The 14,478-nt window shown below is 46.8% G+C and overlaps 2 protein-coding genes across 6 annotated transcripts in view; one reads left to right on the top strand and one right to left on the bottom strand.

Moving 5' to 3' along the window:
* LOC135394165 (uncharacterized) overlaps window positions 1-14,478 on the bottom strand; it is a 163,267-nt gene that overhangs the window by 114,091 nt on the left and 34,698 nt on the right. The gene's annotated exons all lie outside the window — the stretch shown is intronic.
* LOC135394164 (MFS-type transporter SLC18B1-like) overlaps window positions 1-14,478 on the top strand; it is a 39,043-nt gene that overhangs the window by 20,527 nt on the left and 4,038 nt on the right. For 3 of the 5 annotated variants that reach the window (XM_064624735.1, XM_064624733.1, XM_064624734.1), the window contains 8 exons: window positions 328-3,380; window positions 4,478-4,573; window positions 8,058-8,134; window positions 8,730-8,877; window positions 8,963-9,031; window positions 9,960-10,047; window positions 10,849-10,985; window positions 14,097-14,195. In XM_064624735.1, coding sequence (XP_064480805.1) covers window positions 3,108-3,380; window positions 4,478-4,573; window positions 8,058-8,134; window positions 8,730-8,877; window positions 8,963-9,031; window positions 9,960-10,047; window positions 10,849-10,985; window positions 14,097-14,195 — 987 coding nt within the window. In that variant the 5' untranslated portion in view covers window positions 328-3,107. The remainder of the gene's footprint in view (window positions 1-327; window positions 3,381-4,477; window positions 4,574-8,057; window positions 8,135-8,729; window positions 8,878-8,962; window positions 9,032-9,959; window positions 10,048-10,848; window positions 10,986-14,096; window positions 14,196-14,478) is intronic. The other 2 variants (XM_064624737.1, XM_064624736.1) reach the window with 2 other exon arrangements.

Below are 14,478 nucleotides of genomic sequence, written 5' to 3'. Positions count from 1 at the left end.
GGCATCCCTGCCATTTTCTATCTTCTTCTGCCTCTTCTGCCTTGGGAATGAGAGTAGCGCAGGCGCGAATCTTAATTTTGTCGTGAGATAACTTGAGAAAGTAACCGCTAGGGGGTGCAGCTGCGGGACTTTATACAGGAGAAAAAAGCATTACGAGTCAGTTCTCTGCCTGGCTGTCGGATGGAGCAGTCGCATCGTTCTGCGCTCCTGTTGTGGTGGGATGATTTGTTGTGTAACTAATTCTTTTTGTTGATTGCTATTGATGGTTAGCATACCCTTGCTTTCGCAGCCTCTGTATTACGAGTGTTTTTCTCTTCGCATGTCCAGAGCTGTCCTAACCTGCCCAGACATGTCATGATGACGTCACAGCTGACGTCACAGGATGTCCGGAACTTGTGGTCATAGCTGTGATGCTTTGCAACCTGCCTCTGTGTTCCGTCGCCCGGCGATGGTCAGCGGCCGTTCCGGACCGCTTTCTTCAAGATGGCGTCGTTGATCTTCAATTAAACTTCTTCTCTCCACTCTATCTCTATCTATTTTTTTTTCTTTTTTATAGACTCTCGTAGTGCACAACCCTCAGCTGGTCTGGACATGAGTTAGATGCTCCTTAATTAGTGTGGTGGCTCCCTGGAGGATGCTGATTAATGTGGGAAGTCCCAATTAGCTCTAATTGCTAATTAAATCGTGTTCAGGCCAGCTGAGCGTTGTGCACTATGAGAGTCCATCCCCTACTACTAGTGATCAGTCCATGGATTAATTTTTCCAACCTGGGGGTTCTTTAAAGGAACAGTCGCATCAGGTCTAGTCGATTTCGAAACTAGGACGTCATTTTACGTGTCCGGACTGTTTAACAGGGCCTGTCCTCTCAGTCCTCCTTCAATGTACTTCATATCATACAATATAAATATAAAAAATATTAAATCTAAAATTTTATTCCTCGTTGACCACTGACCACCATATCGAAAATCTCACGCGAAATAGTGGCACACTTTGACTGCTTTTCAGTGGAATACACGACAAGAGCAGACGCCGGATGTTGAGAGTATGTCAGAATTCCCTCTCTGGAAAAAGGCTAAAACGTCATTCCCTACACCACCAATCAGAGCACAGCCTTCAAGGAGCATTAAAGTGGTATCTAACATGGCCAAAAACAGCTGTCATCTTGTAAAGCAGTATGTGAAAAGCATTCCCACAAAATATTTCTGTCCAAAGTTGTTTCGCCACGGTGCAATTAATTTGGAAAATCGCTGCCGCGGTGACAGGCCGGAGCGCTCCAACTGCAGACCACACCCACTCTATTGTGACGTTGGTGGTGGAGAGCCCCTCATTCGTTCGTAGGAAAAACAGTCTGCTACAAACATTGCTAGCTGTTTCTTGTTGACTTCTATTCTTTATATGATTTATATCACGTTTTCTAAAAAAACAGAGCGTGCAGCCTGAGAAAATAAGATTACGATCACAAGAGTAATATATCTGTGGCTTCTGTTCAAGCGATGGCGGCGGTATTGTGGCGCCACCTGTTAGCCACTCAACCAACTGCGCGGTGAAAACGGTCGGACAGGCTGCACACTGTCAGGAAGCACGTGGTTTTCGCTGTACAAGCGCAGTTAATTTCGGGCTGCACCATTCGTTCTTCCCGTGGTGTCTGCGGTCCCAAAAAATCGTGGTTGTGTCGTGGACAGCCTTCAAACCCTCCGTTTCCGACATCACGTAGCCGGAGAACGCATGGCGTCTCCGAAGCGGTAGCAGACCTAGCGGTAGCAGAGCGGTAGTAGGCCTGCGCGATGTTGCTCACCTCGATCATGTGATCCTAGGTCCAATGAGGAGCGTCCTTACCACTTGCGTCACATAGTGACGTGCGTGGTGGCGCTCATCACGTGCCTATCGTGAAGGCAAAGGGGGTGTTTCGTGCACGGGAGGTTCGGGGAGCTATTGCAGGCGTCCCAATTTCGCTACGGTTGCACTAATTGTGGGAAAACTGTTTTCGGCCGCCTAACATTCCATACTGACTCCTCTGCTCCTCTAGACTGCTCCTTTAAGAAGAGGGATGCCGCGGCGGCGGTGCGGGCGTGTGACCGCGGCGCCTCTCTCCACTGAGCGCCGCCTTCTCACTCCTCCCGTTAGGGAGTGACGTCACGCTGATCTCTTGTCGCCGGATGCTCTGCAGCTGCGAAGCAGCCATGACCTTTAAAATTCGTTTGTTTAATACGTATATATCTATAAGCACTCTTCGGACGAAAAAAATTAGAGACAAGTAGATTGTCAGTTGGTGCCGAACATAGTGGTATCTGCTTCATAATGGGTGTCTGGGTGAGACTTTATTCTTTATTTGACTGTCCCTTTAACGTGCGCCGAAAGCTCAACACACTGTAGTTCATGTTCTTTACGGAAGACGGCGTGTCTAAAAGCAACTTGTACCGTGGTGGACAGAGGTTTACGGAGCACGCTCCGGCGCATTCCTTCCTCACATTGATACCCTAGCAGCGAATGGAACCCAGTCATCTATTTGCAAGTCCGCACGGTACCATTCGCTGCTAACCTATCACTCTGACGGAGGAATTAATGCGCGGGAGCGTGTTCTGTAAGCTTTTGTCCCGCACTGTACCTTGCCACCAAGTTGACGGCGTCCTCGGTCGGCTACGAAGCCATAACCTTGAGATGGTGGTGGTGGTGATGGTGAAAGGACTCGCCGTTGTCGGCCTCACAGAGGTTGACATCATGACTGACGCCGTAACCTTGAGATCAGTAGGCGAAAAAGCTACCGGCTTATCCAAGAAGGCCGGTACTTGTTTTATCTTCTTTTTCTTTTTCGGTGGGGGGATATGTTTATTAAGAAAATTTTCGGTGGGAATGTATATGGTAGCTTTACGTTGCGAGAGAGCTATGACCATGAGCACCAACACAGTGGTCATCCAATAGAGAGTTCTTTATCCTCCCTCGCGGTAGACGACGTACCTGAACTCCTTGTACCACGCCACTATGTTGCTGACCCTCGGTTGATTCAAAACAGCAATTTTGAGGTGTACTGTTCTCGAGAAGTGTAGCTACGGCCTCGATGATGAGGAAGCCGATAGAGCTCGCAGCTGGCACATTTTCCACGAATTATAATGTTTCTGACCATACTGTTACCGATTGTGCACCGCTATATGAATGTCGCTTTGTTTACACTTTGCCCGAACTTGTATTCTCAGCAGATGACCCGAAGTCAGGAAGCATACCAGAAGAGCACTCGTGTCGAAGTAAGTACTGAGATCAAAAATGGACGGAGCAAAGAATTTCACTGGACACGAAGATCGGCGATCATTTTGGGAACCTTCGGATTCGTTGGCGTTCTTCAAGGTTCCTGTTATTCCTTGCTGGCACCATTTTTTCCATTGGTGGTAAGCGGCGTTTTCCAACGTTTTCTATATACAGTTACATTTTTCAGTCATTGTAATATGGACTGCGTCTGGGATACTTTTCGCTATACGCATTGATTCCAAAAAGAACCGCGCCAAGTTGAATGGTGACGAATTCAATTTCTTCCCTTTTTTATTTTGTTATTTTTTTTACATTCAGTCTTCAACTCCGATGATAAGTTCACGTGCAAATTATCCAGATCAACAGCTAGAAGAAACATATCACCAGCACCATAATCAGAAACACGATATAGCATCAGCTGAGAGTCGACCGAAAAGTACCGCGCTGAATCGCACGTGGCGCGAGACCAAAACACGATGCAGAGTGACGCGCATCTTCTAGGAGCATTCGCTCACTACAATCAGGACAAGAATCCTTGAATTCCGTTCTCTTGTTTGTGCTCCGTGTGTTTGTGTTCCGTTGTGCTCGGAAGCTGCTAAAGCGAATATTGAGGATGAACTTCTCCTGACAGTGTACTGAGATGTCAAACACGTATACGAGACGGAGTACCTGAAAGCTCGGACGGCCGTGAATTGTGTGCAGTACATGGAGACGTTAAAGCCCCCGAGAAGACATGTGTGTCGTGCTCATCGCGCGTATACCGCCGAGGATTCGGACACATCCCTCGCCCTCCATACTCACCGGATTTGGCGCCTTGCAATTTTTCACTTCTTTCGGAGTTTGTAAAGTGTCCGGGGATGATGAAGTGAGGGACGCAATGAGGTCGTGAATCAAGGAAAGACCGCCAGAATTATTCATTGACAGGATGCGAAAACTGGTTCTCCGTTGAAATAAAAAATATACAGCTGTAAATGGTGACTGCGTTGAAGAGTAAAGGTACACTCTTACTTCTCAGCTGACTCTCGTATAGCGAACGTAGTAGCAAAGATAGCAACATTGACAGGCAAGAAGACAGACGTATAATCTGTACAATGCATAGAAACATACCGATGAAGATTTAATTTAATGAGACTGTGTATTCCTGCATATGGGAACAACAACCTCTTTTCCTGCTGTATTTTTATTCTTGTAATGTGTATGTTATGTAACATTAATTAATATTTATGTTGTATTTCAGGCTGAGCAAAAGGGCAATAGTGCCTGGCAGTTTGGACTCGTGTTCGGAATCTACCAACTAATAGTTTTTCTCACAGCTCCTATCCACGGAAAGTTGGTAAGTACGAGTAGACATTGTAGGCAATGTTCAGCAGCATCAGGTGTCCAGTGCCGTATGCACGGGTTATCGTTTCGTCCGGCGCAAGAAACAATTCCCTCCCGGAAGCAACCACGATCTCCGCCAGTCCTTCGCTAACGCCATGCGAACTAAAAACACCTCCTCTCCCTCAGGGTAACGGTGTCATCTATCATCTAGTTGCCGCAGACGATGTGAAACGGAGAAAGCGTACGGCTGTCAAAAATGTGGTTGGAGCGAATAATAAATAGACGTGTGTAGATGTACTGAAGTTAGCAGCAGGCAGGACTGGGGGTCAGGGGGTTTAACAGGCGTCCTTGGCTTCAGGAGGAATTGTGCCGTCAGAAAAGTCTGCCGGAAGCACACAGGAAAAACCGTGGAGAATACAGCTGGTGGTAGGATTCCAACTCATCACCTCCCATTCCCTACAGCATGCCCAGGGGGTACCACCAACGAACGGCTTCTACAGGGTGTTTCACTTAAGAATGACAGCTAATTATTTTAAAAAAATGTACTCGAGATAAAAATTAGAAACCTTCTGCGTCATACTTGTGAAGGTTTTTGCCGCCCAAACAGGTGGTTTCCATCAGAGTACCTCATTAATTTGTCGAATTAGCTTAATTGAACTATAAAAAAAATCCTAAGGAAAGGTAACGTGTTTTTTTTTTTTTTTTCGCTAATTGGAAAGCTCGTGGCCACAACACCCCATTTCAGCCACAATTACAGGATCTTTCACGATCTTTCTACAAAAATTTGACATCCGAAAACTTGCCATCTCTGCAAGCCCGTTTTCGGATTTCATCAGTGACGGCGCTATCGGCAAGGCCCGAAGACACTCTCACTGCGCATGCTAACAGCATGAGAAAAAAAAAAGGGGGTGAGGGCGGGGACCGGCCCAATCACGCATTTTGTATTCGCAAGCTTATCTGTTCGCAGCCATAAGTTACCGGTAATCACCGACATCGGATGTTCTGTGCTATTTCCAGTGTTGTCCTTTCCTCCTCCCCATTCTTTAGGCGGGGCAACTTGAACGAGCGCGCCTTGATGAGCGACGGTTTTTCGGACAGTTTTTACGTGTTTTCGGGTGCCAAATTTTCGTGGAAAGATCGTGAAAGATCCTGTAATTGTGGCTCAAATGAAGTGTTGTGGCCATGGGCTTTCTAATTAGGGCAAAAAAACGTTACCTTTCCTTGGGAATGTTTTAGTTCAGTTAAGCTAATTAGACAAGTTAATGAGGTACACTGATGGGCCACCTGTTTGGGGGCAGAAACCTTCACAAGTATGACGCAGAAGGTTTCTAATTTTTTTCTCAAGTACATTTTTTTTTAAATAATTAGTTGTCACTCTTAAAGGGGTACTAAAATGCAAAAACAACTTGCTTTCAAATGAAAGTCCGTGTTTCAATTAATGCAATTCAAACGAAATTAGTTCAGAAAACGCTACCGTTTAGAAGAAAAACGCAAAATAGAGCTCTTTTGCGGCAACGAATGGGATGCCGAGGAAGCAAAGATTTTCGGCATCCAATGAGACAGCAGGAGAAGCGCGCGCATACCTATCGTGGCCGTGTGGATTCGGAACGGATCCGATCGTAGTGTTCCGTACATGCGCGGCATGGTGCGCACTGCTGCATTTTTCAATACCGATTGATTGAACAGTAGCCCACAACAGTCAGGCCATTGGCTCTGCAGGCATCATTTTCAGCAATTTCTCGCGGTCAGCCTTCTCGAACCTAACCATTGGGCGCCTACCATCTCTTATCGATCCTCTGAAATTGCGATCCGTATAGTCGCTAGCTGGAATCCCATAGCTGCAAGTCGGTAAGCGAAATACCGCGAGCAAATTTAGCCGGCCGGGGCTATACACGAATCCTCTTCCAAGAGGTCATTTCAACCAATCCTCTGGAAAGGATTGATGTAAGGATACGACTGGATTCAAACGCCGCCTTTGGTTCATTTATTTTCAATTTGTACTTATCGACAAAACGGTGCCGTTTGTATTTTAAGCTGTATGCTCTCGTGTACAACGCGCGCATTACTCTTCTTTTTACTCTCTTTACTCTTGGTAAAGTTATCTAAAGTTTACCCGTTACTCTTGGTAAAGTGTTCCTAAGCGGTACATTGGAGCTCTGAGTCGTTCCTAAAAATACGTGGTGTATCTTGCAGCCGTGTCTGTTGGACCCAGTTTGAGGGTATGCCACGATATCCCAGCGTTCATAAACCCGGATCTCAAAATCCACAATACCAAAACCACAAATTGCAAAATTAAAGCTTATATCTGCGAGGTCTAAGAATGACCGTGTTTGAAGGTAGGATATCACTGAGCAACGTGCCAGTTTCTCGTTCTTGCTTTCGATGTTCTCGCTGAGCTCAAGATCGCGGGTTCAATCCTGGTCGAGGACGGTAGCAATGTGGGGGATGTGAACATTGCTTTCATCACCGTGTGTCGTAGATTTCCGAAGCGCGCCGAAAGAACCCCGGGTGGTCGAAATTATTCGTAGTCCCCTGCGCGGCACATGCAGCATGTATAGCCACACTATAGGCTGACACCCATTATGTGTAAATTTGTTTCAATTACCAGCGACGTTAGTGCAAGTCGTTTTAGCGAATGAAATGCATAATCTTAGCGACGGTTACGCTTAGCAGGGCGGACGCGCTGAAGTAACACAAAACGAAGCGACGTTGGTTAGTTTATGATCACGAGAGACCTATGGTGCTGTAGTGAGATCAAATTTAGTTCAAGTTTGTTGATTACAGGCTCCTGTGCGTGTTCACATTGCGTCCGTGAGGCAGCGTTCACACGGGGCAACGTTTTGCAGCAACTATGAGCAACTTTGGAGTTGCTGTCAGCCGGCAACCTCCAGCAACTCGAGTTGCTCCGAGTTGCTGCGAATCGCTCCCCGACCGAAAACTTGAGAAGTTGCTCGTGCATCGGCCAATCAGAGAGGGAAGCATTGCCACGTGACTCCTGATGGCGTTGTGGATTTCCTTCGTGGGTTCATAGGTTCAAATCCTGGAGGTGCAGCTAAAAAATAACTTTTTCTTTTTTTACGAACTTCACGGAAACATATCAGTTGCCACTTCTGGACGGCAATAATGATCTATTGGGGCAATAAAACTGACTGAAATTTGATAAACAGCAGCTAAAGAAAAGATTCCACCAGTTTCATTCGAACCCACATTGTCCGGTCGCCATAAGGTTGCTTGTGGGTGGAGCTACAGAGTTGCTGCGTGTGAACGCGGACTCGAAATTGCTCAAAAGACGTTGGTTTGAGTTGCTTCGAGTTGGTGGGAAAAGTTGCCCCGTGTGAACGCCGGCTGATAGACAGACAACAAAGAGTATAGTCGTGGGACTTCAGTTATTAGGACTAACAACAAAGTAGAGTTTGCGGTGTCCGCGCATATTAGTATTTTCACGTCCGCAGTGCTGGGTATGGACCGGATAATACGTCAATTAAATCTACTTCCAGCTTTCTTCGCACGTCCCAGCGAAGGTAATGCTCTGTACTGGCATGTTCGTCGATGGCGCGTGCTGCTGCCTTATGGGGTAAGCTATGCATGTACTCAAAACTAACGCATTGATTACAGTACGCCTTCCGTATATTTCTTCCGAAGCTAATAAAATCAATAGCGAAATAATGGAACTGCACGTCTATGTTCCACAATTTACGTATATCCCTCTACGTATCACCGTGGGTGGTTACGGTGCACGTATTTTACTACACGCCATGTTATCGAGTAAAAACGATTCTTTTTCATGCATGCCGCAGTTGACCCTGAACAAACTTCTGCGTCGAGCTCTGATGCCATACAGCGAGGGCCCTGACCATTCTCATTGGTTCTCGCAAGCACGTGACCTCTCCCACGGACGTCTCAATAGCGGCGATATCACAGCGGGGCCGAATTTCCGCTACCCCGTGTGTTGTAAACTGGTGTTTTAAAAATGCTGATAGTCTAGAAAAAATCACCTAGATGCATGTAACCGTCTTTTACGCTTATCCAGCCGGGATAAGTTGAGGGGTTACAACCCCTTTGTTGTAGGATTAGGCGCGGAACGCGCTCGAAGTTTAAGAACTCGAACGGTTTAGTGCTTACACGCACCCCCTCAATATGGCTGGCAATTTATTTTTCTCGTTTCGTAGATCGCTTGTCCTGTCTCCTCCTGGCGAGACATTCTTCGGGCTGGCGATGTCGATACGTATCGTAGAATCGCTTGGATTTACCGCGACGCTCACTTGTTGTTACGCCGTCGTCTGTGCAGAATATCCTAATCACATCGAAGTGGCGGTCGTAAGTTCCTTTGCTGCTTGTCCGGCTTTTCCTTTCGGTTTCGTGGTCGGATGCGGCTAATCTTGTAGGGACTCTCTTTTTACAGCCCCTGACGGAACTTGCTTTTGGATTGGGACTTATCGTAGGTCCCTCCCTTGGTGGAGTTCTTTATCAGGTAGGCCTATTGCGTTCTTTGTTAAGAGAGCCTTGGCGTACTTAAGGGATAGCGTGGTGGTTCTCCGCACTACGCGAAGCTCTCTTTATCTTTTGCGCGTGCGCAGAACTACCAACGCTATCCCTCGCGTACGCAAAGGCGATAGCGAACGATGCACGAGACCTCACTAATTGCCATACGATTATACGATTTCCTCTATTTCAGTTTTCTCTCTCCCTCTCTCTCTTTCTTTGGTGGGAACAGCAAACCGCCGCAGCGCAGGTTAACATTTCCCTCCTTTTTTTAATAAACATATATATCCCCCCCCCATACCGATTTAGATTTTTGAATCAATTCGTTGTCTTCGCCTTCGCGCTCACCATTAATTCATCCTCTCATAATAACCTATTTGAAGTGGGGTAGGTCCTGTATCTATCCCCTCATTTATAGTTGTTGTCGTTGAATCCATCACCGCCAACTGTCGGCCATCTGATTGAGAAGTAGCGAGCTTTAGTAGATCGGAAGGTGTTCACGATTACGGTTCTGGAAACCTGATAAGCCAATCGCCTTGTTTGTTTGAAGTGAGTGACATCACATTGCTAAGCTTGGGCTTGATAACTTCCGTTATCGTATCGCTTTCGTAGAGTTCTTCCGTTGTACTAAAAGCTCCTAGTAACGGTTAGGCAGTTAAACCGGATAGGCTATTTATTTGAAGCGGTTTCGGAAGGTTGTTCACAATGATGATTCTAAAAACCCCTTTAAAACTTTGTATTAAGAGGCCCTGTAGTTTTTGGTCCCGGAAGCCATGCGCTAGGAATTGGTTTCATACGCAACATCGATGCTCTAAAATTACTTGAAATAATGCCACATCTTAATCTCGGCACCTTATGCAATCTGGTACTAGGCTATCGCTTCCTTTGTTTATCATCATCACCATTTATCTTTCCAGTTCGGAGGTTTTGTCCTTCCATTTGTGCTCGTTGGGTCTCTTCTCGTTGCTGCATCTTTTGTAACAGTGCTGATCTTCCCAGATATAGGTAAGCTGCCTGCAATGGTTGATCATAGCGCAGTGCACCGCCTCAGCGGCGGTGAATATATATATCTTGAAGCTGGGTCGAACGGCTATGCAGTTATAGTGAACGTTGAGATAAATCGGAGATAGAAGACAAAAAATAGAAGTAACAAACGAAGCGTTTATTGAAACTTAACCGTATAAGAGTTAGGGGCGACGTCTACGTTACGGTGGAAGCTCCACCTTCATCAGGACGACATATCTCAAATCAACTAAAATTTTAGCTATTTCGAAAATCCAACGAAACACGCTCGGCGCACACACACCAACTGTATATAGTTGGTCGTGGGCCCGCGTCAGAACAAATCCACGTGGATATAGCACAAAGGACCAAAACCAGTCCGGCCGGAGTGGGACCAATAAGCTCGTGCTGTTCGCGCAGTCTACCCACTGCTCCCCGCTTCTGTCGTCCCCACCCTGCGCCATCTAGTGAAGACGGAGATAACCTTCTCCAGCGCCTCAAGGTCATGCGCATAGGCCATTGCGAAAAAGGCCTATTAGCGATCTAGTATAGTTACATACTGCCTTCGATAGAATATCCGCATGGCTGTGTAACCCTCAAAAACGGCGTACATGCCGCAAAACGCGAAACCGCAAAAGCGGCTTACATGCTATACTGTCAGCTTTATTTTTTTTAAAATCTCTCCGGGATAAAAATAAACACCTTGTACAATTATTCCATCATTTTAGTGAATGAAGTGTAGTATTTATTTACTTTAGGTAGAGCATGTGGTATTGCATTGTCGTATTGTAACGATTCTTACAGAGACACCCCACGAAGATTCCGCGGTATCTATGAGAGATGTTTGCGACTGGCGGGTCTTCGTCAACTTGCTCATGGTTGTGGCCTGCTTCATAACCCTCGGTTTCAACGAAGCCACATTGGCTATCCACTTGCAGCAGGTCAGTTCCTTACATGGGCACCGTCACGGGGGAGGGGGAGCAAGTGGGCCATTGCCTCTCCCCCCTGGCTTAATTCCAGCAACGTAGGGTTTCTGAGCCAAGGTAATGTACTCGCGGGCGCAGTTGACGCGCCACCATCCCAAACATTCTGCCCTGCCCCCCCACACTGGAAAAAATCCTGGCGGTGCTCCTGGTTCCTCACCTTATCGTATCCCACAGAAGTGGTTTCATACATAGCGCTTCTGATCAGTAAAGTGCGTCTGACATGTTTTTTTTAGTTACTAAATGTTATCGGGGATGGTACAGTGACGGGTTAGTATCACGTGCGGATAAAAATAGAATCAGCAGTTTTCTGGATAAACTAAATAGTATCAGAGCAGTTAAGATGCGTCTTACGCGCCGTAAAAGAATGCCGCTAGCCGACGCGTTGACTTCGTCAATGACAGAGGAGGCGCTCCAAAATCGTGTAAACGTTTTTCAACTTTCACGTACATTTCCGCAAATTTAGAACAACTATAAAAGCCTGCTCCTTGATTCACACTCAACAGCCGATTCCACCATCGTCACGCCGCTGCAAGCATAAACAAATGCATTTTCTCAAGCTATCGGGAATTCATCGCCGTAATTAAGTTAACCCTAGAGGCATATTAACTATAACGGAAAACGACAGGAGTGTACGTTGCACTTGAAATTTGTAAAACAGCAACACAATAAATAGTTGACGTTAAAACGACGCGGTTAAATAAAGCAACGAAGGCGAACCCACGTACACAAGTGGCTTAGCGGGTAGTATAGGCATTGGAAATATTTAGTATAAGCACGTTTAGGGTAATGCCCGACTCTGCCCCGGCATTTACACCCCTCTCCCGATTCAGCAAGAAGAGGGTTCCCGATATTCCCCCAAAAACTGCTGGGCCTGGGGGGTCCAAAGTTACCACAGCTACTTTGGAAACGGTGTTGTAAGCACGTAAATATGCACATATACAAACTGTCAAAACAGAGATCCTGCTGCGTCTTAGATGCATGACGCAGACTAAATATTGACACTCGGCGTCTACTGGTGTGTCATGTATATCATGACGAGTAAACCGAATATTTATACCCGTTCAATCCGATTCAACCAGAATTGGGTTGAATCAGGTTCAACTCAACCCGCTTACATGAATTATTGAAGCAGAATATAACCTGATATTTACCCCGGTGCTGCTGAAAGACGTAGCCCTAAAAAAACAGGGCTCAGAGGGATCGTGTTGTTCTAGTATTTAGTACAACAGGAGCGAGAGGCACTTTTCCGATGGTCCTAAAAGAGTCTAATAGGTCATCCAGCATAACGCCTAAGCTGCCTTCTCAATTCATTTTCGTTGGACTACTAATGTATTACATCATCTCGGGAAAACCCTGTATATTTTGTCAAAGAACCTCACGGGAGCTTCCAGATTGGAACTTCATTATAACAGCTCATTTAATGGCAATCGGGGAACGTCGAAACTGAGTCAAGTACAGCTAATAAAAGGTAAACCAGTGAAACCATATACTATTTTTATTATGACACAAGCACAGTAGTTTCAACGTTTTATCTTTTAATGCGTTAGCATAAGAAGGCTCATGTCAAAGGAAAAACGGCGGTGTCCATCTGCGGACACGAGAAAGAAACGAGAGGGAAGGAGCAGCTTTACGAAAACAACGAAGACAGCGAGAAACGACACGCGAGTTTTAATGCGTTAGCATTAGAAGCGTCATGAAGAAGTAGTAGTATACAATGGAGTGCGAACGAAGTACGAGTAGCCGGCCTTGTACAAGTGCAGGGCCAAGTAGGCGACAAGGGAAAATCGAATCCAGAATGCGATCGACGGCGGCGGGCTGCCGAGACTGAACAGCAACGTAAGCAGCGCCTGTCTGCGGGCGCCACGGCTCATCGAGGAAGAACGAAAGCAGCGACTTGCACGGCAAGCTGAAATGCGTCACAAGAAGCGTCAAGCAGACGCCGAACTTCGCGCGACGGAAGCAGGGGCAAAACGAGATCAACGGGATGTAAACTCAGCACTTCGAGAGGCGGAGGCAGCAGCCAAGAGGGCTAAGCGAGAGGCGGAGATGGAACGGCAGGGGGTACGCTTCGGCAAACGCGCAAATAAAGCGTTCGTCAAACACTTCGTTGAAAATCTCTTGGTGTTTGAATGCTCCGTGTGCGCATGCCTCTAGGACAAGAACGACTTGAAAGCGTTTCGAGGCCGCGACGTGTCAAGGTTCATGGGATGCCGCACGTGAGTGCAGTCGGTGAAGGCAGACAAAGTTCCCAACTACTTGATCTCAAATGGGTACGTGTATCCACCGAAGCCTGCGCACTTGCCTGAGCTCAATACCGCAAGCGAGCGCCTGATTTCGCCTAAGATTCTGTTCATGCAGGATCACACGCTGATGTAACGCTGGATGGGTCGTCATGGTGGGAGACTTCAACCAAGACGATGTGAAAGACTTCCAGGTCGCCTTAGATATGCGTTCTCTGTGCTTTGTCCGTCCTGCCGTCCCCAAAGGTTCCATCTTCACTGGCCGAAGAACGTGTGTGGACCACGTCTACCAAACGACGCCTCTGGTGGACGAGGCGCTGTACATGGCGTGCTACTTGACCGACTACAAGGTCCTTCTGGTGTCTCTCCATAAGGGCCTTCCCCCAGAAGAAGTCGTAGATGGCATTTGGAACACCAGAAATGCAAGAAATGCTCCAGTGAACCGAAAGGAGGAAGCAAAAGAAGGAATCAAAAGCTTACGCTAACGCATTTCCAAAGGATCCACCAATGGATCTTCCTAATTTTTACCAGCTCATTTAATCTAAGAAACATCACTGAATCGTGACACATGCGCAAAATGAAAGAAGCTATGTGGGAGTTGGCGTATATCTCGGTGAGCGAAACGCCCTCTATAGAGTGGCGACGCCATTCTGCAAGTCGGCTTGACTGGTACACACACCTGCATTAGAAGAAGCCTACTTGAGGACTTTCATCTTATCTGCGTCAGTGCTGACTAGCGGCTACGCGTATAATAGCTCTACTTGTAGAGTTCTTTTTTTCTTTCACCCGTCGCTTACTCATGATTATCTTACTTTCTTCACCACAGTTTCTTCTTCCGCCATCTCTAGCTGGTCTTATTTTCATGCTTGGAGGTGGGACGTACGCTCTGTCTTCCTTTGCCTTTGGACAAGCATGCAAGCACATAGTAAGTATCATCATCGTCATCATGTACGTACTTCACCAAGGGCACGTCACTCAAAGGCTCACTGACTCAGCCCGCCCAGTCCAAGTTCTCACATACAGCGCTTTGCTTCAGAGCGCTGGAAAACAGCGCTGGAAACGAAGCGCTGTTTTCTACCTTCGTGTTCTTATTTGCAAACTAGAGCACACAGCGCTCGGCTGGCTGGGCAGCTCAAGTCTCGCGGAATCTCACTGGCGACGTGACGTAGGGCCGTTTCGTCTTATGTTCTTGATTCCCGTAAACTATG

The sequence above is a fragment of the Ornithodoros turicata genome, chromosome 5 (genome assembly GCF_037126465.1).
Source record: "Ornithodoros turicata isolate Travis chromosome 5, ASM3712646v1, whole genome shotgun sequence".
NCBI lineage: Eukaryota > Metazoa > Arthropoda > Arachnida > Ixodida > Argasidae > Ornithodoros > Ornithodoros turicata.
This window is presented reverse-complemented; position numbering and strand designations above follow the sequence as displayed.